The sequence below is a fragment of the Monodelphis domestica genome, chromosome 5, assembly GCF_027887165.1.
Source record: "Monodelphis domestica isolate mMonDom1 chromosome 5, mMonDom1.pri, whole genome shotgun sequence".
NCBI lineage: Eukaryota > Metazoa > Chordata > Mammalia > Didelphimorphia > Didelphidae > Monodelphis > Monodelphis domestica.
Window position 1 is genome coordinate 323549227 of NC_077231.1, and position 22327 is coordinate 323571553.

Here is a 22327-nt window from a genome sequence, read left to right on the forward strand (position 1 = left end):
CATTCAAGTGCTTGGTTGGCCCCGTGTGTGTCCAGCCTGATCCGGGGTCACTCCCCACCAGCCAGGACACCACTTCCATCCACACCAACTTGTCCAGGGAAGCTGTGAGGCCACAAGTGCTGAGCCGAGGCAGGTGAGAGAGGCCCCGGGCCAGGCCATGATGCCTCCTGGGCATCTGCCAAAGGGCCGGCTGCCATTTCTACAGGAACTTGAAGCTCCCAATGGGAAGAGGTCAACTCACACAGCTTCTCGCCACTACACAGGAAGGCAGTCTTTGCCTTTACAGGCTGGGCGCCGAGAAACTGAGCTGGCTGGATTTGCCCTCAGCCTGGCGCCCGAACAGGGACTTGGATGCAGGATTTGCATCCTTTCTCCCCTCCCCAAAGCAGCGGGGATCGTCGTCCTCGTGTCGCCAATCTGACGCACGGCATACCCAGATGGCTCCCAGTTCCAGGTGGTTCCAGATTTGGCCCCTCTCCTGGGACAGCTCCCCACCCGGGCGCTCGGGTGAGCACTCGCTGGCAGAGGCTCAGGAGGGGGGCAGCCAGGCCTCTCTCCAGGGCATTGGAAAAGCTGGGCACAGGGTGTCCTTCCCCTCCGGGTCCAGCACTCTGGGAAGCTTGGCAACAACCAGTCTCCACGCTGAGGAAGCACCAGCGCCCCAAAGCAAATGGCCCAGAGCCAGCACTGACCATAGAAGGCCCGAGTCCTGTCCACAAGTCCCTGAGGAAGCATCTAGAAGTCGCTCGTGTCCCCCCATCTGGGCCTCCATGTCTGTTTTCCCTGCTCTGTCCCATGGCTGCAGCTCTGGGCCCAAGTGGGGCCAGCCAACACCAAAGGCAGGCATTCCGCAACACTGGGTGAAATGAAGCTGGCTGGGGTCTACTCCTCTCTGGGGGGAGCTCTGGTGGATGCCCCAAAGGGCCTTCCCTGCCAGCTGGGACTCCCCAATTGATGCCCCATTGCAGGAGGCCGGCCTCTAGCTCTGCCAGGGTGACCCGCATGTCAATATGAAATGCCCGCACTTGGAAAGTGCCGTCTTACAGAGCCAGGCACAGGTCCTTGTGGGCAGGGGAGGCTTCTCTGCACCATCTGCAGCAACACGACACCACGCCTGCTGCTAGCAGGTCCGGGTGCTCCAGCCCTCGTCTACACCGAGTGGGGGACGCCCCTGTGGGGCTCCCAGAGGGGAGGGGCTTGGGTTGGGCTAGCTCAGACCCTCCCCAAATTCCCAGAAGCATCCAGGGGATGGTTGGTCCTCCTCACATACCTATGGACTCTCCTGCCCCTCTGCCAAGTACACAGACACGCACACACACACACACACACACACACGGCCTCACCGCATGGGCAGGGAGTAGAGAAGCCCCAGGAATGGCGGCTGAAGTTTGGGGGACATCCTGGTAGCTAGACGCAGCCTGACTGGCTTTCTTCATGGTGACCCGACACCCACAAAAGGCTGGACTGCGCCCTGACTCCCAGGCCAACAATAGGGGTACCGAGCAGAGATTGGGGGAAGGCGCGGCTGCCCCCCCGGGTACAAAGACATGTTGCAGGAGGCCTGCTGAGAGCTCTGCAGTGGGAGCCACGGGAAGTAGCAGGCTGGATGGAGGATGGACAGTCCCAAGTTCTTGTCCAGTCTCAGGCCTGGTCTAGCAGCGAGACCTCACTGCTCTTCTGCCTGACTCTACCAACCCAGAGTCTAGTGTGGGATGGAGGCCACTTTGGACAGCGGGGGGCTGGGGGGAGATCACCCCATGAGATCTTTTTCCCCTCCGGCTGTCCGGATTACGGGATGCTCAAAGGTCTCTGGAGTCGCTCGGGGGGGCTCTGTGGGAGGGAACGTCCTCAACACTGCGGCTGTCGGGACATTGTCCCTCCTGGCTTCTCCTCTCGGCCCTTTCATGCCATTCTTTCTCTGGAGGAGGCTCAGAGCCTGATGCTAGGCCCGGAGTCTCCCAGGGCCGAACGTGCCCTCATTTCCCTCCATGACGCACAAGGTGATCCCAGAGGGTTCCTGGAAAGGGCAGCTCCAAACTGGCTTGCTTTAGGGAGATGAAGGGGGATGCTCTGGGGTCTAAGTTCCCACCGTCCCCAGCTGCCGCCCTCAGAAAGGGGCTCCCAAGACAACCCCCCTCTGGGCCTTCCTGCAGAGCTCCCACTGGGAGCCCCTCATGCTTTGGAGTCCTCAGAGGTGTACTAAGGCGTGAGGCAGCGCAGGAAGGAGCCGGGGGACCACAGTGCGAATGCCGCCCCCAACAGCCCCCCGTGGCCCGGAGCCACCTGATTGGGAGTGCCTTTCCCTGGAGTGTGGACAGGGCTGCGGAGGGTCCAAAAAGGGGGGCTCCTCTCCAAGGACGTTATTCGAATGCATCCAAACACCCTGAAAAGACTGCAGGCTCCAGGCAGGAGCGGGCCGGACCCCTGGCCCCGGCTGTCCTGCGTGGCCTCTCCTTTGGTCAGACAGGACGTGGGCAGGCAGGAGTCACAGGTGAGGGTGTTCACGTCTGGGTTGACAAGGGGGGGCTGGTGGGCGGGTACCGGGGAGGCCATCGTGAGGAGCCCCTTGTGAACTTTAGATCACTCCACCCTTAGTCTAACAAAATCAGGAATGTCTACACCCCTACTTAAGGATTAAGTATCTAGGAGGATGGCCTCTGATAGACATGTGCTAGCAAATGACAAATCAGAAACAGCTGTCAGACCCCTGGGCTGTCCTAAGTCAAGCTTAAGCTACCATTGGTACAGATGAGGTGCAGGAAAGTGATATAAAACTATCTACATATTTGGCGTCACTTCCTCTCTTGGGTGTCTTTCCCCAGAGAGGTGGCTCTGGCTGGCAGCGTGCTGAGCATTTCTATATCTTGGCATGGCAGCAGCAATTATCCGGTTTAGTGGTGTTTCCTTGATACTATACTGGGAGAAGCTGAATAGCTAGTTCAGGTTCAAGCATCTTAGCTGAGCTCTCTTAGAGTTTAGGCTGATACTTTCTCCTTTGTCTTCCAAACACTATCCTCTTAGAGAAAGCCTCTAATCTTCCCCCTGGCACAGGCCAGGTGGAAGAAATCCTACACCTTTTCCCTCTTCTTCCTCCTTAATTTCTTTCCTCTATATGAATTAAAATCACCATAAATTTCCAGCTGACTTGGGTATTTTATTTGGGATATCCCCTGGCAACCAAAAGCCAAACTTAGATTAGGTCACAACCCTAAAATTATCCTTACACCCTCCGCGTCAGATGAGGCCCGGCCGGCGATCAAGAAGCCAGAACGGAGCCCCAGAAGCAGCTCTCCCAATCAGTGTGGGCCCGGCGGGAGGGCCATGGATCGGAGCCCTGAAGGGTGACACCAGAGAAGCAGGGGGGAGAGTCCCCCCGGAGGCACAAGCAGGACCCTGAGGATGGCTGGTGAGGGTGGTGATGAAAGGGGACCCCAAGCGTGGCAGGGATAAGAGCGAAGAAGCCGGGAGAGGCAGAAAGGGCCCCAGAGAGCTAACTGGGTCAGGGGTCCTGGGGGACAACTGAAAGGGGTGCTGGGGCTGGAGGAAGAAGTCCCCTTAGACGCTCTTAAGGTGGGGTTTGAATCCAGGTCCTCCAAAGGCAGAGCCAGCATCCTATGGCAACCCAGACCCACAGGAGCTCGTGCCTCCAAGACTATCTGATACCTACAGGAGGGAGAGAACATCTCCCTCCTTGGGATCCATCTGGACAGAGGAGATGCTACAAGAAGGAACAAACAAGATCAAAGTCCCAAGGGCGAATCCCCCCGCCTGGAGGAGAGCCAGCATCTTCTAGATGGGAGGAGGGAAGAGAGGGCACATCCTGGCATGCCTCAGAAGGCAGTCACATGGGAGAGTCCCAGAGAGCCGGCCCTGGGCACGAGGGAAGCATCTCCACAGTGGTTTTCCATCCCAGGCTGGCACAGCTTCCCCAGGACCATGCATGTGCACGTCTACACCCTCCCCGGGCAACGGCGTGAGGAACCTTCTCTGTAGGCCACGTGTTCATCTAGAGGTCTACGTGAAGCCGGAAGGCAGCGCAAGAGAGAGGAGTTGTGTTCGGGCTCTCCCTGAGCTCTGGGTGCCCCCCTCAGGCTGGGTCAGGGTCGACTTCTGGGCTCCAGGAGTCCCGTGAGAGCATCCAGAGACAGCCCGATCCCCTCCAGCCCCAGCCTAGCTCTGATGCCCATCCAAGGGCACAGGGGAGACCTCCATGGATCGCCCAAACTCCCATTTCAGAGGCCGCGGATGTGGGCCTCGTCCTGCCGCCGTCGCCCCTCCTTGGCAGCTTTGGCTCCCCCGACAGGCCCCAAGTGCTCCCAGAACACCCAGGACACGTGCGAGGGCTTCCCTCCAATCAGGCGGGAACGTCTGAAAAGAACTCAAAACGCGGAGTCGGCCTCTGAGTGCGCCGCGGCGTCTCCAGTGGAGCTTCCGGGCTCCTGAACCCTCGGCCTCCCCGGCCTCCGCTCCGTCAGCTACCCTCAGACCCAGGGCCGCCACCAGGCCCCACTCCGGGTCCCCCTGCTCCGGGCCCCGCTCAGCGAGGGTAGATGGCCAGCCTTTCGCCTTTCCGCGAGCCTGAGCCGCCGGCGTCCTCGGCGTCCCTGGAGAGCTCCCTGGAGGAGGGGGCCGAGGCGGGCCGCCGGGAGCTGCCGTAGGGCAGGGGTCCTGCCTCCCCCAGACCCGGGGTCCGCCTGGACAGGCCTTTGAGCCCGCAGTCCCAAAGCCCTCTTCGCTTCCCGCTGAGTCTTTGTGCTCCGGCTAGTCCTGCTTCTTGTGTAAACAGCGGCAGAGATGCCCACACGGCTGTGCTCGGCCTGTCTTCCCCTCCCCCGCCGGTGAGCCTGGCCAGGCGCTGCTGCCCGGGGCCTTCCGCGGTGGGGGGGGGGCACCGTTGATGCGGGAGAGCCCTGCGGTGCGGGGGGCCCGCCGGGCCGGGGATTGCTGGGCGCACAGAAAGAGAGCAGCTCGCCTCGCGCTCCCGCCTCTGCCGGCTGACAGGGGGCCTTCCCGAGCCGGGGAGATGGCGGCGCCCAAAGCCAGGGCAGTCCGGCCGCTCCCCTTCCCGAGGGAGGCCATCCCCGCCGCTGTCCCGTGAGCGCAGCCGAAGAAGACGCCGCCTGAACTTTAAAGGGGCTTAAAAGGCCGCCTGTACAAGCGCACGCGGAGTCTCGAAGCTCTGAAGCCGACCCTCGTCTGTAGCCGCATCAAAAGCCAGCCGCGTCGCCACGAGAGCCCAACAGAACCCTTTAAGAAGCCTGCAGAGATCATGAAAATTCCTGCCATGCGGCCGACCAGATTCCCGTCACGGTGTTCACATGGCACGAGAGAACTCGAGAGCAGCCGCTGGGTGCGGATCCCGCCGGCCTCGGCCAAAGCTGGACGCCAACACGGAGTCGAGGTCTTGCTTCCAGGCACCGAGAACCAGAGCACGTGTGGCAGGAGGGAGCCGTGCGGGGCCGCTCACTCCCCAAAGATGGAAGTCGTGCAGCCGAACGCCATCCGTGCTGTCCTCAGGCGGCCTCGACCGAGGAAGGCCAGCCTGAGCTGTTTGGGCCGAGAGACGGTTTGGAAACGTCCCATTTCAAAGGGCCTCGCTGAGGCCGAGCGTAGAAGGAAGACTCGGACTTGGAGCAAACACGCTGGTCAGGGGCCACAACAACTCCCTGCGCTAATCCCCAGTGGGCAGCCTAAGCGACTTATTTCGAGGGAGGCCAGGAAGGGACCCCCATTCCTTCCGCCTTCTCCACCCCTCACCTGCCAGTTGCAGAGCCAACTTCACCGGGTCACATCCTGACCCCCTTCTTTTGAGCACGTTCTCCTGGCACACTTCTCAAGCCGGACTCCTTCTACCCTGTCATTCCCGGCCCCCCAGAGGCCCTCAGGGACCAGCAGCCCACACCAATGCCTCCGAAGGACAGGCCGCCCCTCCGCCACTGCTCTGGCAGGGGTGCCCAGTCCTCCCCTTCAGGCACTGGCAGTGCCAGGCCAGAAGCTCCTCTCCTGCCAGCCTCTACCAGTGCCCCCTCCCCCAGGCCTCCCCGATGGCCCTGTGTGACTTGGACATCTTGCCTAGAGGTAAGTACATGTGCTGGGGAGCTCCTGGAGGGCAGGGGCTGTCTGACGGCTGCCCTGGCCTCCCGGGGCCTTCCAGGCTCAGGGAAAGAGCATGCGCAACAGATGCCTGCTGATGGCTGTTCTCAAGAGCGTCACTGATGCTGCCGGGAAACAAGAAGCCTTCCTTCCCCTCAGCAGCCAACAGGCGGCCCTTCTGGGGGACTCTGCCGACTCCAAGCCCTCAGGACACACTTCATGGCCAGGGAAGCCCCCAGGCCGGGCCGCTGACCTGCCTTTTCTCTGCTCTGGCTCCCTTGCATTTTGTCCCAGACGCTGCCTTTTCCTCCACACCCAGCTCCCGAGCCGGCTATCTCCCCTGGCCTTCCCGCCACCAGCTCGACTTCCTGCCTCCACGATGGGGCCCTGAACCCGCTGAGACGGCTTTCTAGAGGCGAAGCTCCGACTGGCTGATGGGAAGGTGCGGTGGGGACCGGCTCGCTCTAGCCAGCAGGAAGAGAGGAACCAATGGAAGGCCCTTCCTGGCAGCCCGACCAGGAGGGGGGAATGTGGGCAGCCCCCCTGGAGCTCTCGCCCTGATCCCTGCTCTGGAGGAATGAGAGCCGCCCACCAGGAGGGGATTTTAAGCCTGACAAAGTGCTTTCTTTCCATTCGTAACCAAGTGGAGAAACAAATTCCAATCCAATAACGTGCCCAAGGCCAAATGAGCGTTTAAATGATGCGTGTAAAAGCCAGTCTATGAGCAAGTTACATGCTCCAAGTTTTAAAAGACATTTGAAAGAGAATTCGCTTTTTTTCATATTTTTAATAAATCTTAATCATGACTAAAGCCCAGACAGTCCATCTCCAACACTACCCAGCTGAACTAAACTTGCTTGTTTAATGGACTGCAGCAAGTTAGACCTTTGAGAAACTGGCCCAACCTCTTCTCAGAGGCCACCTTGCAGTCTGCCCCCATCTTCTCCTCCAAGCACCACGCTTTGGGGCTTCCAGGCCGCGGACGAGCATTCTAAGCACTCCAAGTCAGAATCGATCACCACTAACCGAGGCAACCTGGCCAAAAGATCAAACGGGAGCAAAGTGAATGACACCTCTGAGCCGCACTGCCCAGCTCCTCAGAAAGGCCACCCAAACCCGAGCAAGGCCCACTGAGGCTCAGGCCTGCCCAGCCAGCCTAGCCTAGGAGACAGAGCAGCACTGTCATGGCACCCATAACCAGAGCACACCATCACCCGAGATCAACTCAGGGCACGAAGATGAAGGGAGATGAAGGGAGATGATGAAGGGAGATGATGAAGGGAGATGATGAAGGGAGATGATGAAGGGAGATGATAAAGGGAGATGAAGGGAGATGAAGGGAGATGAAGGGAGATGATGAAGGGAGATGAAGGGAGATGATAAAGGGAGATGAAGGGAGATGATGAAGGGAGATGATAAAGGGAGATGAAGGGAGATGATGAAGGGAGATGATGAAGGGAGATGATAAAGGGAGATGAAGGGAGATGAAGGGAGATGAAGGGAGATGATGAAGGGAGATGAAGGGAGATGAAGGGAGATGATGAAGGGAGATGATAAAGGGAGATGAAGGGAGATGATGAAGGGAGATGAAGGGAGATGAAGGGAGATGAAGGGAGATGATGAAGGGAGATGAAGGGAGATGAAGGGAGATGAAGGGAGATGAAGGGAGATGATGAAGGGAGATGATGAAGGGAGATGATAAAGGGAGATGAAGGGAGATGAAGGGAGATGAAGGGAGATGATGAAGGGAGATGAAGGGAGATGATAAAGGGAGATGAAGGGAGATGATGAAGGGAGATGATAAAGGGAGATGAAGGGAGATGATGAAGGGAGATGAAGGGAGATGAAGGGAGATGAAGGGAGATGATGAAGGGAGATGAAGGGAGATGAAGGGAGATGATGAAGGGAGATGATAAAGGGAGATGAAGGGAGATGATGAAGGGAGATGAAGGGAGATGAAGGGAGATGATGAAGGGAGATGAAGGGAGATGAAGGGAGATGAAGGGAGATGATGAAGGGAGATGATGAAGGGAGATGAAGGGAGATGATGAAGGGTGATGAAGGGAGATGATGAAGGGAGATGATGAAGGGTGATGAAGGGAGATGATGAAGGGAGATGAAGGGAGATGAAGGGAGATGATGAAGGGAGATGAAGGGAGATGAAGGGAGATGAAGGGAGATGATGAAGGGAGATGATGAAGGGTGATGAAGGGAGATGATGAAGGGAGATGAAGGGAGATGAAGGGTGATGAAGGGAGATGATGAAGGGAGATGAAGGGAGATGATGAAGGGTGATGAAGGGAGATGATGAAGGGAGATGAAGGGAACGGTACTCTCCCTACCCTTGCTTTACAGCTGAAGAAAACTCCATGCAAGGCTGAGGAGGAATCTCAAGCCCCAACAGCGGCCGATGCAAAGACCCAGAAAGGAGGCCCTTCCAGGAATGGCACAAAGGCCCAACCAGGCTGTGTCCCAGAAGAGGGTCCAGAAAGCGATGACAAGGAGGAAGGGGGCATGGAGGCTGCAAGCACCGGGAAGATCCTCCTGGAAGAGGGTTAGCTCTGACAAGGCATTCCATCATCCTAGGACTCTCAGCCTTGTCCTTCCCCAAGGGTGCCCTAAAGGGCAAAGCGCCCACCCTCGCTGCCATGGAACATCACTGGGCGTCCACCACTGACCCCTGGGTCTCCTTTTCCATCAGATGTTTTCTTGATGTCTTTGGCTGCTCTCCTCTGTCCATGGCACTCTGGTCCCACATCAGCGTCTGCCCATGCCCCTCCTCTCCCACCCCGGAGCCCCAATAGTATACTCTCTGGGATCATCATGCATGTCTTGAGAGACGGTCTTACCCCAGGCTCTGCTGCCCTGCAACAACACTGGCAGAATGCTGCTGCTATAAACAAAGGTATTTGTTTTCCTGGGACCTTTGGGGTCCTTACAAGAGCTCTGTGATTTTTGCAAAGGCAGGTCAGCTCACTCCCCGCCTCCTCTTCAATTCTGGGCCCATTATGGAAGATCCTTTGGGGTTTCCAACCAGACGGCTCTGTGACAAGTGTTCATCCACAGGGTCAGATGAAGCCGCTCAGAGGGCAGCAGATGTACAACGCCCTGGGACTAGACGAAGCCCCCAGAAGGTAAGTGAGACGTCTCCCGGGCAGTCCTGGAGGACTATGGACAGTGTGTGGGCAGGTGCTTTCTCTCAGCTGGACTCAACTGCTTTTCTACTTCTGGTCTGTGTGGGTGCCCGGGGACCCCGAAAGGGAAGAGAAACCAGTCCGTCTGAAGTCGGAGCATCACCAGGCTTGGGGAGGCTCCTTTGTGAGTGAGGAAAGCAAAGACAAACAAAGAGCTCCAAAGTGAATTTCGGTTTCTGGGTGATCTGCCCCGAAGGCTGATGTTCTGTTAGAGAAGCCTCCTCAGACTCTGGTGTTGGGCACCCATGACACTGAAGTGGCCGCTGCCCTCATGCCCTGCAGCCAAGTCCCAGCCAGTCCGTTGTCTGACAGACAAATGAATGAAACAGCAACGAACTGCCCAGATGAAAAAGAGGCTGCCAAGAGTCTGGGCATCCTGGGCACCCTGAGAAAAGGCAACCACCTGTAAAGCATCGGCAAAGGCCCAGCACAAAACCTAAAAGCTTCTGACACATCACTGGTGTGGAAGGGTCAAGAGGGTCCTTTAAAGGGTGATGGGGGCAGAAGCAGCTCCAGGAGATGAGAGGGGCACAGCCAGGGCTAAGACACCCACCTACAACCTCTGAGACTCAGAAGCCCAAGTGTAAAAGTCAGATAATAACAAGAGCAGCATTTACAGAAGGCTTTACAAACGTTCTCACCAGGGTCTGACGACAGCTCCGGGAAGCAGGTGTCATTATCATTGCTATTTTACAGTTGAGGAAACCAAGGCAGCCAGTTTCAGGGGCTTTCCAGGGTCACCAAACCAGTAAGTGTCTGAGGCTGGACTTGAACCCAGGTTTTCCCAATGCCAGGTTTCCTTCCAGGCCATCCAGATGCCCTCCTCACCTGTAATAGCTGACTCACCAGGCTGTTTTTGAGGATTCAGTGAGGTAATATATAAACAGAGGATTCCATAAGCCTTAAGTTCTTCTATCCACATGGGCTGTTTAGCGGCTCACCCCAAATCACACAGTTAATGAAATGACTGAGTGGAGAAGTGACCCAGATCTCCACAACCAGCCCACTTCCCTTTCCCTCCAGCTGTCCACTATCTTCCTCTTATGTGCCACACCTGGAGCTGTAGCCTCAGAAGAAGAAAAGGTCACCATGTTTTCAATAGTAAACCCACTGGGCAGCCAGATGCCTACAGACTTTCTCCCCAGGTCCTGGCCAGCCCAGAGGCCCACTTCCTTGAAGGGAATAACGCCCCCACGAAATGTTTATTAGGGTTCCCTCAGGAGATGGTCAGGACTTAATTAGTCCACATCATACAAAGAGCAAAGAGGATTTCTACAGTATTTTGAACTCTACAAAGCTCTTCTACCACATTCCCTCATTCACAGCTCACAACCGCCCTAGGAAGGACACATTTGTTGAGTGACAGAGAGAGAGAGAGAGACAGAGAGAGCAGGAGAAAGGGAGAGACAGAGAGAGACAGAGAGAGAGAGAGAGAGAGAGAGAGAGAGAGAGAGAGAGAGAGAGAGAGAGAGAGAGAGAGAGAGAGAGAGAGAGAGAGAGAGAGAGAAAGAGAAAAGAGAGAGAGAGAAGAGAGAGAGACAGAGAGAGAGACAGAGAGAGGGGGAGGAAGGGAGGACACAGAGAGAAACAGAGAGACAGAGACAGACAGAGAGGAAGGAAGGAAGGAAGGAAGGAAGGAAGAGAAAGAAAGCAAGAAAAGAGACACACACAGATAGACTGCGAGGGGGGTGGGAGACAGAGATAGAGAGAGATCATGAGAGATCACACCAGGGTTGTAGTTTTCCTGGCTGGTCAAAAAACCAAGTGAAGTAGCAACTGCCCCGAGCCTAGGCACTGCATCTCTTCTGGCACCATCCCAATGGGGACTCCTTCCCAGGCTGCAGCTGGACAGGGACACAGACTAGGAGGCCAGACTCCGCCCCTCTGGAGGACGCCCCGCCCCTTCCCACCTCTCCCAGAGGGCTGGCCCCAGGCTTTCCCGAAGGCCTCTGGGGCTTGGGAGACCCAGAGAGGCTCAGGAGAGCCTCGAAGCTGGGCACTTTGGCGATGGAGGACGCTCCAAACTAGACCCATGTGAGCTCAGTACAAGTTTATTGGTTCCGGAATGCGTACAGTACACGGCAGCAAAACATGGGCCACTAGGGGCCTGGGACGCCATCGCCGGGCTGCTCTGAAGAACCGTCCGGAGAAGAGGGACCGTGGCCTTCGTGCTCTCCTTTCGACACCGCCGATGGCTTATTCGGGCACCGGAACGTCTGGGAGAGGAAGGACCATGAGCGACAAGTACGTGTCGGGAGGGGGCCTGCGCCTCCTCCTAGGGCCCAGGGCACCACCGCCCTCACCCCAGGCGGTGCCGGGCGCACGTGAGCAGGCAGGCAGGCACGCGAGCACGAGCACGCACGCCCACACCCACGCACGCACGCCCAGCCATTCCCGCCATTCCCTTGAAAGCAAACCCAGAGAATACAATCCAGGTGCACTTTTCCTCCCTCCTGTTTGGCCGCAGGCTCGCACGCTCACTCGCTCTTTCTGGCCGTCCGTCAGTCCTAAGAGCCAGGGCACGAGCGGGCGGGCCAGGCGCCTCTCTCCCTGCGAGCTTTCTCACTTACTTTGGAAGACGTGGAGTCACACTCCTGGCATATCCATCCATAGCCTGTTTGCTTAGGAGACTTTTTCAGGGGAGGGTCCAGACAGCCCAAATGGTAGCAGAGTCTGCAGCCATCACACCTGCGGGGGAAACAGGGAGACTGTATTTCTGCGTCAAGAGAAAGGCCGGCCGCCACTGGACTCTCCGACTCTCGCCTCTTCCGCTCACCACGCGGGGGGCCAAGACGACACAGACAAGGCAGAAGCCCCGACTCAAGCAAGCAAACAAAGAGCGACAACCACAGGAATACTAACGAGCTCGAACGCCAACGGCCTGAAAGCCACCACTGGATGGGGCTCTCGGGGCCTGGCCAGGACAGGTCGGCACTGCTGCTGGGGAGACCCGGATGTGACTCCAACCTAACAATTCATCTTCATCCCCCCCCCCCCCCCCCCCCCCACCACCACTGCGGGATTGGCTTTGGTTCCCTTCTAACGCTGTGAAGTCAAGCCTAGAGAACTTGGGGGAAAGGGGAGAACTGGAATTGATTCCTGACTTCACCTGGCTGGATCCTGCTGCGCTGGCTTTAAACATTGCAGTCCTCCATAAAACTATTTTAAGCTTATTAACGTGTCTTTGGATGATGTTTGCCACCGACAGGTCACAGATTTTAAATTTTCTCTCATCTCTTGGCGCTGACAGCCGCGCTCCACTAGCAAACAACTGCCTCATTATGTGTTGTGAAAATGGTCCTTTATCTAAGGGCTGTGGAGGGCTGGAAATGCCTCCATCTACTAGGGAAGGGCTCTGTGCCTGCTTGATTTGCCTGTGCCCAGGCTTCTTTTGCAATAAAGGGCCAATTTCTCACCATCCATTCTGTCCATCTTTATTGGAATCTCTTGATTGCTGAAATTCAAGCTTCATAAGCTAAGGGACCCTCCCCGCAGACCTCTAAGAAAGGATGAGGGGAGTCCATTCCTATTCAAAGGTGAACTGAGTTGCCTTTGTCAGCAAAGCAGGCCAGGAGACTCTGGCCCTCTAAAGACTCTTAAGGATGGCAGCTTTCCAACCCTGATGTCTCCACTAACCCTGCTCCCTCAAACCTGAGATAGTCAGGGGAGAGGACACCTGAGGGAAAGCCATTGGAGGCTGGGGAGAGTGTGCTTTGTCTTCTAAGGCTTCCTACCAGAGAGTACAGGAGCAATGAGATAGTCGAGGGAAAGGCTGAGCTTCTCTGAATAATGACTACTCTGCGCTGCCAAGACTGAACATTTCTAAAACTCAACTAAAAACATCAGGAAATCCCCCCACTCCTCCAGAAACGAGAAGGATTTGGAAGAGCATTCATCAGATGCTGTCTCCATGGTGGCCTGGGCCCTGGCTGAATTTGTTTTGAAGTTCAGGTTCCAAAAACTGTATCAAAGGCAGCACAAGGTCATGCACAGAGCATTGGCCGAGGAGTCAGAAGGCCTGGGCTGGAGTGTGTGGGGCCTTGGGCTTTACCTACCCAACTGGGCTCAGGGGTTGATGTTTTCCTTCCAATCTCCATCACCAGCCCTTCAAGAATGAATGTTTCCAAACAGCTCAACTCTCCAGGCAGCTCTTTTAGGGACTCGGCTATGTCAGGACCAGATTTCTAGAAATCGTACTCTGAACACTATTGCTTCAGAAATATGCCCCTGCCTTCCTGGAGGGCTGTGATTACCCCTTAATGCTTTTTCAATGACTCATTCTCCTGGGCTTCCTTCTGCCTCTTTGCAATCTCCAATCACTGCTCTTGCTTCTACCCTAGGGCCCCAAAGAATGGCCCTTCCAACCCGAGAGGTTGAGGGTCAGCCCCTTCTTGGGATCTAGGATGTCCCAAGATGCTGGTATTCCAAGCTTGGAGAGTGATCATTAGTGTTTCCTGGTCTCATCCCTCCTGGCACAGAGGTCTGGGCCAATCCCAGCTCAGTCAGTGAGGCAGGCAGGCATTCCTTGTGCCAAGTGCCTATTGGTATGGGAACAAAGGACTGTACCCTAGACCATGGAGCCTCTCTTACTTACTTGGTGGGTGACAGGGCCAACCTCCCTGGACAGGTTTTCTTTTCTTCACACTGGGGTCAAGGAAACCAATAGGCTCTGACATAGTGGTTTGTGAGGCTCCAATGAGACCTGATGACCAGAGCATCTGGTCCACTTTGGAGCCCCAGCCTGTGTATGTGCCTGGAATTAAGTGACACAACCAAGCATCTCAAACTGCTGCTCACATGCAGGGTTCCCTGGAGCATGGGACCCTGAGAGCACGCTCCCTAAATATGGAAGGGTGACAGCATCCAGCAACATCCTGCCCAAGCTTAAATGGCTTTCACTGCCTTACCAGGATGTCAGATAAGGGGGTGCAAGGCTTTCTTCTGGCTCTGAGAATGATGGCTGGTGAGCCCTTCAAGTTCTGACCTCAGAAAAGTTTTTAGGGAGTAGAAATTACTGTAACCCAAGCTGGGGATATTCAAACGTAGATGTCTGAATCCTACAATCTCAGGTCAGGAAGGGCCCAGAGGCCTCATGAAAAATGAACCCCAAGAAACGGCTACCAAGTGATATTCCAACTAGTCTTTAAGACCTCAAGGAAGGGGACCCCACAGTCCACACCATTTGGGGGTAGTTCTAACATCAAGGCTAATTCTGCCTTTTTGCCACTCCCCCACCCAGAAGGCCAACTATTTGGCCTTCTGAGCCCTTCAAATATTTTAAAGGAAGGTGTGATGTCTCCTCCTAAACCTTTTCTTCTCCAGGTTAAACAGCCTCAGTTCCTCTAAATGATCCTCTTATATGAAGATTTGTGGTTCAGGGAGGAAATCCATTTCTTACATCAGAGTTGTGGAGGAAGTTATCTCTTCATTCTCTCTACAATTCCAGCTAATAAACTGTTTACTTAGCTGATTAAGATTGATTGATTGAGATTAAATGGCAAAGAGAAAAGGGGGTTGCAGTGATTAAAGGAGTCTTCCAAAGAGAGGGTCTGTCTTTACATTTTTCCTGGCCATTTTTAATATAAACACGCACATAAGTCACACAACAAGAACCACAATGACTGCTGGTGCTCATGGGGTGCTTCATCAGCTAGGATGACCCTCCAGAAACTCTGAGAGGCAGGCAGGTATGCTTCCCATTCTATAGGTGAGAAAACTGGGGCTCACAGAAGTTGGGACTTGCACAAGATTCCTCAGAGGTATCTGAGCTCCCAAACTCATGCCTCTCCTAAGCTTAGGACTTTCCTCCCTAACGCCCCCCCACTGCCTCTCCCTGGAATAAAGAGAAAAGACAGACGGATGGAGAAATGGATGACTAGAAGGGCAGATGGATGGATAGATAGATGAAGGATGGATGGATGACAGATGACAGACATGCAGATAGAGCTAGCTAGATATGCGCATTTCTAGAGAGATGCATATTTCTATCTGCAGACAATATGGAAGATTTCAGGTAATGGATGGATGTCAATGGCCAAAGAAGGTCAAGAGGAGAGTGTAGTACGATGTGGTGATCACGAGAAGAGGCAGTCGTGGGCTTTCTTACAAGGAGTGTGGTCTCTGTGGAAAGGAAGGTAATTACAGGTGGTATCTGATTTCAGTTAGCTAGACCACATCTGGAGCTCTGCATCCAATTCTGGGCAACAAAATAGAGTAAACCCACTGATGAGGGGGAGACTATGCAGGAGGGCCCCTGGGATGCTGACAGGTCTCATGAGGACCACCTGGAGGAACAGGACTGTTGAGCCCAAAGAGAAAACTCAGGAGATATAATAGGCTTCGAGTACATGAAGGACTGACAAATGGATCGGATGTGCTTGACCCCAGGAGACAGAATTAGGAGCAGGAGGTAGAAATTCCACAGAGGAAGATTAGAGGCTTCCAGTAGAGGAAGACTTCCTCCCCATGGGAGCTGTCAAGAAAGTGGAATGAATGGGTCTTCCCTTACCCCATGTCTTTCAGCAAAGTTTGGACCTGCTTGTTGGGAACACTGTTGAGGTGATATCAGTTGCTTGAGGTTGCCTCTAAGGTGCCTTCTAAGGTTGAAATTATGGGCTTCTTAAACCAGGTTTTTAACTATTTGCATGTGGAGGGTTCGGGGCAGCCATTCTGGGAAGTTGGGTAACAATACTGAAAACACTCTTCTCTGGACACCAGTACCAGAAATACCCACTGTGGAAGGCCATGACTCAGTGGCCAATTTTGAAAAAAGAAACACCAAAGACACAAAACAGAGACACCATTAGCAGCCCTACACATCCATCACTCTACTTACCAATTGGGAAGCCCAACAGTCTGTATTAACGCCCTCATGGCTACCCACAAAAACGATTTTGTTTTGGTTACAAAATCCCGTTAGCTGTGGCATGAATAAATAAGTCTTCCAGAAGGCATGAAAATAAATACTTTTCTGTAATGGAATCACTTAGCACAAAGCCACCAATTAAAAACAGACTGAAAGAGCATAATCTAGTAGAATTTGGGGTTTGGGTTTTTTTGACACAGACCATTCACTTTATATAAATGGTCCCATCTTATAAAATGGACAATTTCTGCATCTCCTCTCTAGTATAACAATTTAAAATGAATTAAAATTTAGAAATTGTCTTATAATAATTGATCCATTGTTGATGGAAACAATATAATTTAATAAAGAATTAAAATTATTAACCTCATATGCCAATAGAACACGTGGCTTTCGCATTATCCAAATGCTTATTTGATGTGAGGCTAAAAATATTCAACATCAAGAATAAGAATGGCTTTTATTTTTTAAAGACTAGAAAAAAGCAACATCTGGGGAGTAAAAGGCATATTACACTTTTAAGGAAGAGTTCTTACAGCACCAAACTGACTCCACCGAAGAACAGGACATATTGGTTTTGACTTGTGGAATGAGATATAAATTCAACTTCTTTGTCTAATTTCAGAGGGAATCTGATTATTTAATTAATTCCTACTGAATCTGCATTCATCAAGATATGATTTCTTAAGGGACATAAAGAGTTCAGCTTGTTGAGTTTCAAAAAAAGTTAATTCCTGCAAAGCTGAATCACAGAGCGACCTCGTGTCTCATTTCATAGGCATTCCTTTACCAAAAGGCAATGACCACATGGCTTGCTACTCAGAGCACCCTAGAGAGAAGGCCCTTGAGAGAAGTACAATTCAAAGGTGAACTCTTTGGGGTGGCATATAATAAAACTGCGTGAACGTCAAGTGTTAGCAGGATTCCTGAACCCCCCTTTCCACAGTATCCATGACACACGTCCTAATCAGTCAGGGGTGGATATAGTGAGGCCTTTGCTGACTGACTCACACACTGAGAGCCCAGGTCATGGCAGGGAATCTTTCATTCCCATTCAATGGCATTTTGGCTAACCCTTTGGTGGAAAATATTTCAGCACTTCTTACATCCAAGCAACCACATCAGTATTGGAGAAAAACTGAGCCTGCCATGTGCAAAGGACCTCACCATTTAGGTGGTCCGATTCTCTCTGCAAGAAGTCAGTGTCCCACTGGACTCACTTCCCAAGACTAGGATGGCCCATAATGGGGAGCTGGCTTCAAGCAATCGGTGAGCCTAGCTCTGCATCAAAAACATTGAATCCATTTCTTTTCTTTTCCACAGTAGAAGTGATGAGTTGGATTGCCTATTCTCCCTCTCAGATCTATAAAATTAATACTTTTTGTAAAGAAAAAAAATTAATCTTAATGTTTAAAAAGGAATCTATATAAACTTCCCCCCCAAAACTCTTCTCAAAATGCATGGTGATGGATTCCATCCCTGCAGAACTGTCAGTCCTTCCAAATATCTTAAGATGTATCCCATGTGTTAAAATATTTCCAAATTAGAGAAGATGTACACAATTCTTCACCCTGCCAAAATTTAAATAGCATTTCATGTTAATATTAATACATCCCTTTTTCTTTCTATGCAAGTCAAGACACAAAAAATATCTTTATCAATTAAATTTTTTAAAGTGTTAAGTGTTTCTGTTAAATCCAGGGCACACTTTGGTCAAAGCAACTTTGAATAATCACTTTGGGGGAGAAAAATAAGAGAAATTATTTTTCATAAATTAGGTTAACTCAAAAGAAATTGTCTCATTTACAAATTTTCTTTTGAGTTCCTGAATAAAGGGGGATGATGATGACGATGGGGATGATGCAGGACTCAGCAAAAGAAAACTCATCTGAATGCAAATAAGAATGGAAAAACCCATGGAATAAGATCAAGTACCTCCATGCAGCAAAAGGGGCCGATTCATATCTCCGTACCTGAAGCAAGCTCAGCTTTGTTCTTTCAACAAACTCATCTCCATCTGCTCGTGCCCTTGGAACTTTGTCATCCTGCTGGGCGCCCCCACATAACTTTGTATTTCTCGCTTCATAATTAACTAATGATGCTCTAATCAATAGTGTCCCTCTAATCAGATAACGGAGATAATGGCTGGGGGAGGTCAATCTCAATTTATTTACAAAGCCCAGCACGACCCGAACCAGCGAACAATTTCATGGTATCTCCTCTCCGGGCACAGCAGGCGGCCTTATCAGCCGGCCTCCAGAAAGCCTTGGGAGAGAGCATGGGGAAGGCCTGCGTTTTTAGAGAAAGAAGAGATGCAAAACATGCTGAAGGCCACACGCAGTCTCTCACAAAGAGCGGCCCCAAAGCTGCCACCCCCGGCACTCACTAGCCATCGAATCTTGAAAACGGGAAACCCCTCTGCCAAGCTGCACTAGAGTATTTTGGGAGAAAAGAGTCTCCAAATAAAAACTAGACAAGCGCTGTTAGCCAGGGATCTTTTTAATCATAAATACGGACAGAGAGTGAACGGCATGGAGCAGGCATCGGGCACGGCATGCTGGGAGAGCAGGTTCCAGAGGGTGACTCGGGGGTGGGCGATGGGACCCTGACTGAGCTCTGACAAAAGAAGCAACCACGGCAGAGGTTCTGACCACCAGCGGTCACTGCGCCGTCTTCTGCCCGGCCAGCACAGGAGGGGGAGCTCTCGGGAAAAGGAAGGAATTCTCCGTTTTTATTCTAGGTGCTTCCTCTAATGAGATTCTGTCCCAACCGCTCCACGTGCTGTGGCTCTTGGTCAGTGGCTAGTCATTCCTTTGCCTCCCTGAGGCCTTGAAGGCCGCACCACCACCAAGGGGAGGCCGGACTCTCCGTGGAGGCTCTTTTCACACCACCTCCCCGGCGCCAGGTGCTGACTGGCAAAGCACAGATCCGTGTTCCCTCGGAAGAGCAGCGGGGCCAATGGGGGACAGCGTGGACCACGGGAGGCCCATTAGGCCTCAGCAAGAGGCCATGATGGCTTCTGCGGTGACCCAAAGGTCCTCAAACGGGGCCCAGAAAGCCGGCCTCCGTGAGCTGCGAGGCCCAGGGAGCGTCTGACAGGCCTCGCAGACGGCCGGCCGCGCGCCGCGGCTTTTCCAGGGCTCAGCGGCCGTCGGGGCTTCTCCAGCGGGGAGGCTCCAGAAACGACGCTTGTTCCCACTCCTCTGGCAGGACAAGAAGCCAGGACGGACTTCTCAGGCCCAGACAGAAAGCACTCCCGAGGCTGGCCCGGCGCAGCCGTGAGGACCTTCGAGAGCGTCGTTCCTGCACGCACAGACCCCCTTCGACGCGGACGCGCACCAGGTTGCCTCTATTGAGGCACAAGTAGAGCCTCTTCTCCCGGCCTCCCCCTCCATCGCCCAGAGCCGTTTCAGCGCTGCTTCCACATTTAATGCATTTCCACCCAAACCTCTACCACTGAACGGGGCTCTCCGTGAGGAGCTTTGCTGCCACGGACACGTGTTTCGGCACAGTCTTCCCAGGCAGTTCGGGCCGGAGCACTCAGAGGTTCAAAGCATTTCTGCAGGCAATTCCGGGTTGGGATCAGAGTGTTACCTCCGGGGAAGGCGCGCTGCGGCTGGAGACCCAGAGCCGGCACCCGCGGCAGTCGGGGCAGTCGGGACGCTTTCCCACTTTCACTACGAATGGGTTTGGGGAGAACCAAGTGGGCCCGAACCCGGGAGCCCAACGACACCCAAGACTACGCCCGTCAAGCTCCACGAGAGGCGGAAAGCTAAGCGAGCGTGTCCACGCTAAGAGGCCCGGCATCTAGTCCCAGAGTCTGTCTGTCCCTCTTCGCCGAGTCCCAGCACCGCGCAGAAGCCGGCAAAGACATGAATCCAGCATTTCCAACCATGCACAAGTCAAGGGTTTCAGAGGAGGGCCCAAAAGAAAGAAGGACGGACGGACGACAAAGCACTCAATGAGATTCTCTGCACACTTAGAGGCGGAGGGAGGAGCGCACCAGAGAGCTGTTCTCCTTTACTTGGATCGCCCTCCCAATCACTTATAAAAGGGGCTCTGGACAGCCTCCGAGGACGCGTTGTGGCCGAGCCGGCTCTCATGAAGGGCATCTACACAGTAAAGTGACAAGAAAAGAGCATTAACATTCAGACGTACAACAGCTCTGCTCCGCGGGGCCGCGCCAGGAAGGAGGGAGGGAGAGCGGGCGGGCGGCTCGGCACCAGCATGCACCCTCTCCTACCCGTGGCACAACAGCACGGGACATGCAGCATGCAGGGAGCCACTGCCGCCGTGGAGAAGCTTGGGCCTCCCCGAACACCACCATTCACCAGGTGGGTCTATCCCAGCCAAAATTGGGGCTCCGACCGAACCACCTCAGTGTTCTCCAACGCTTCTCACACTCGAGTCCGCGGCAGCGAGTCACCCGCTGAAGGCTTTCTGCTCGCCTAGTTCAAGAGTGACTGTAAGCGTGCAGCTCGTTTCTAGGGGGCAGGAAGCCGCCCGGGCCCAGGGGGCAGAAACAGGAGCACATCAGGGCTGCAACCCCCGCGGACCACTGCGGAGCGATGCGAGACGTGTTTAATGCTTCTCATTTCGTGGAGAAAAAGAAAGTGAAAAGTGGCAGCATCAGAATAAGCAACAGGAAGGGAAAAAACAGACACGTACCTGGGCCGGGCCAGGCCGGGCTGGGGGGAACAGAGGCAACGGGAGCTCCCTAAGTCTTCAGAGACCCCAAAGTGCCTGTTAGGTGAACTTGGAGATGTCTGTGCTCTGCCTGACTGCTGGGACAGAGGCAGGCCGAGAAGGAAGCGAGCCCGCGAGGGGCCGAGGGGCCGTGCTGGCCAGGGCATCCAAGACAGTGGCATTTGGCCCCAGAATGGGCTGCTGTGTGTGCCTGCACTTGGACAGCCTGGAGGTCGGGGTGCACAGCCAAGGGAAACCAGCCCCTCAAGCATGTTGGGAGAAAAGCTTTGTGAACCCCAGTGGCTGAGTCACCCTGGGACCCCCCCTCCCACCTGCCAAGTCATTCCACGGGGATCGCCAGACCACAAGATGGTGGGACCCTGCCTCAGGGAGCACAGAGTTAGCGTCCACTTGGGCAGACTCGAGACTGAGACTGTGAAGAGGAGCCTCCCCGAAGGGTTAGGGTTAGGGCACGTGGCTCACTTGGCACCACTGGCGGGATGGCCTTTCACAGTGACAGTGCCCCAATGTAGAATCAGCGATCCGCACACCAGATTCAAGTTGGGACGGAAATTCTGTAACAAGCGCTCTTCACCTCCGTAGGCCCCGAGCACAGTGCTAGGCACACGAGAGGCAGCGGACACTCACGGATTCCACGACTCGGGAAATGACTTTTACATATGCATCTTCCCCATCTTGGGCCTGGGTTTCAAGTACTCGTCCTGCGTCCCCGAGTGACAACGACCTTACAAAGAAGGGCAAAAGGCGCTTCTTCTAGATCAGGGATGGCTGCGGCAGGGAAGGAGAAACAGCCTCTCTTTTGGCTGGAGGCGCACATCTGAGGTGTCACAGAATCCCAAACCGAGGAGTCGGGGGACCTTCTGCCCCTCGTCCAACCCGTCAGGGAAGGCACCTTGGCTCTTCCTAGATTAGAAACGAGTGCCGGATGTGCCCCAGGTTGCACCGTGGGCTGGCGGCACCCACAAGCAGGCGGAAAGGCCGAGAGCGCGGAGCTGGGAGGGCACGGCAGAAGGAGTGGGAGGCCGGGGCTGCCTCTAACAGCCGAGCGGCCCGATGGACACGAAGCCGGAGAAGGACGCCCGAGGTGGCTGCCGCCCACACGAGCGCCTCCAAGGCTCCAGAAGTTCTCGGCCCAACACCTACAGCCCGTTTATCTGACAGGGATGCCCAGGAAGACGAAAGACCGATTTAGTCAGGTGAAAACCGTGACTCGGCTCGTGGGCCTGGCCACTGACCAGCGCCTGGGCCGCAGCAGACGACTCTCAGATCGGGGATCGGCACAGCCCCGTCCCTCCCTGCAGCCCGGGGAGGCAGGTGCTGTTGTTGCTCCATTTTACAGAGGAAGAAACTGAGGCCAACAGGTGCAGCGACTCTGGGGTTGCCTGTGAAATTGGGTCTCCCCGACCCCAGGGTCAGCACGCATCCCCACTGCTAGCGCTAACATCTGCTTCTGAAGGAAAAGAGAGAA

At 54.4% G+C, this 22327-nt stretch overlaps 1 protein-coding gene across 3 annotated transcripts in view; it reads right to left on the reverse strand.

Moving 5' to 3' along the window:
* Positions 1–11322: 11322 nt before the first annotated feature.
* Positions 11323–22327, reverse strand: part of PHF14 (PHD finger protein 14) — a 79759-nt gene continuing 68754 nt past the window's right edge. Inside the window, exons 17-18 of one of the 3 annotated variants that reach the window (XM_056800586.1) lie at positions 11858–11975; positions 11323–11503 (exon numbers count right to left, since the gene is read on the reverse strand). In XM_056800586.1, coding sequence (XP_056656564.1) covers positions 11387–11503; positions 11858–11975 — 235 coding nt within the window. In that variant the 3' untranslated portion in view covers positions 11323–11386. Of the gene's footprint in view, positions 11504–11857; positions 11976–16595; positions 17724–18635; positions 20265–22327 lie in introns of those variants that run through there. The other 2 variants (XM_056800587.1, XM_056800588.1) reach the window with 2 other exon arrangements.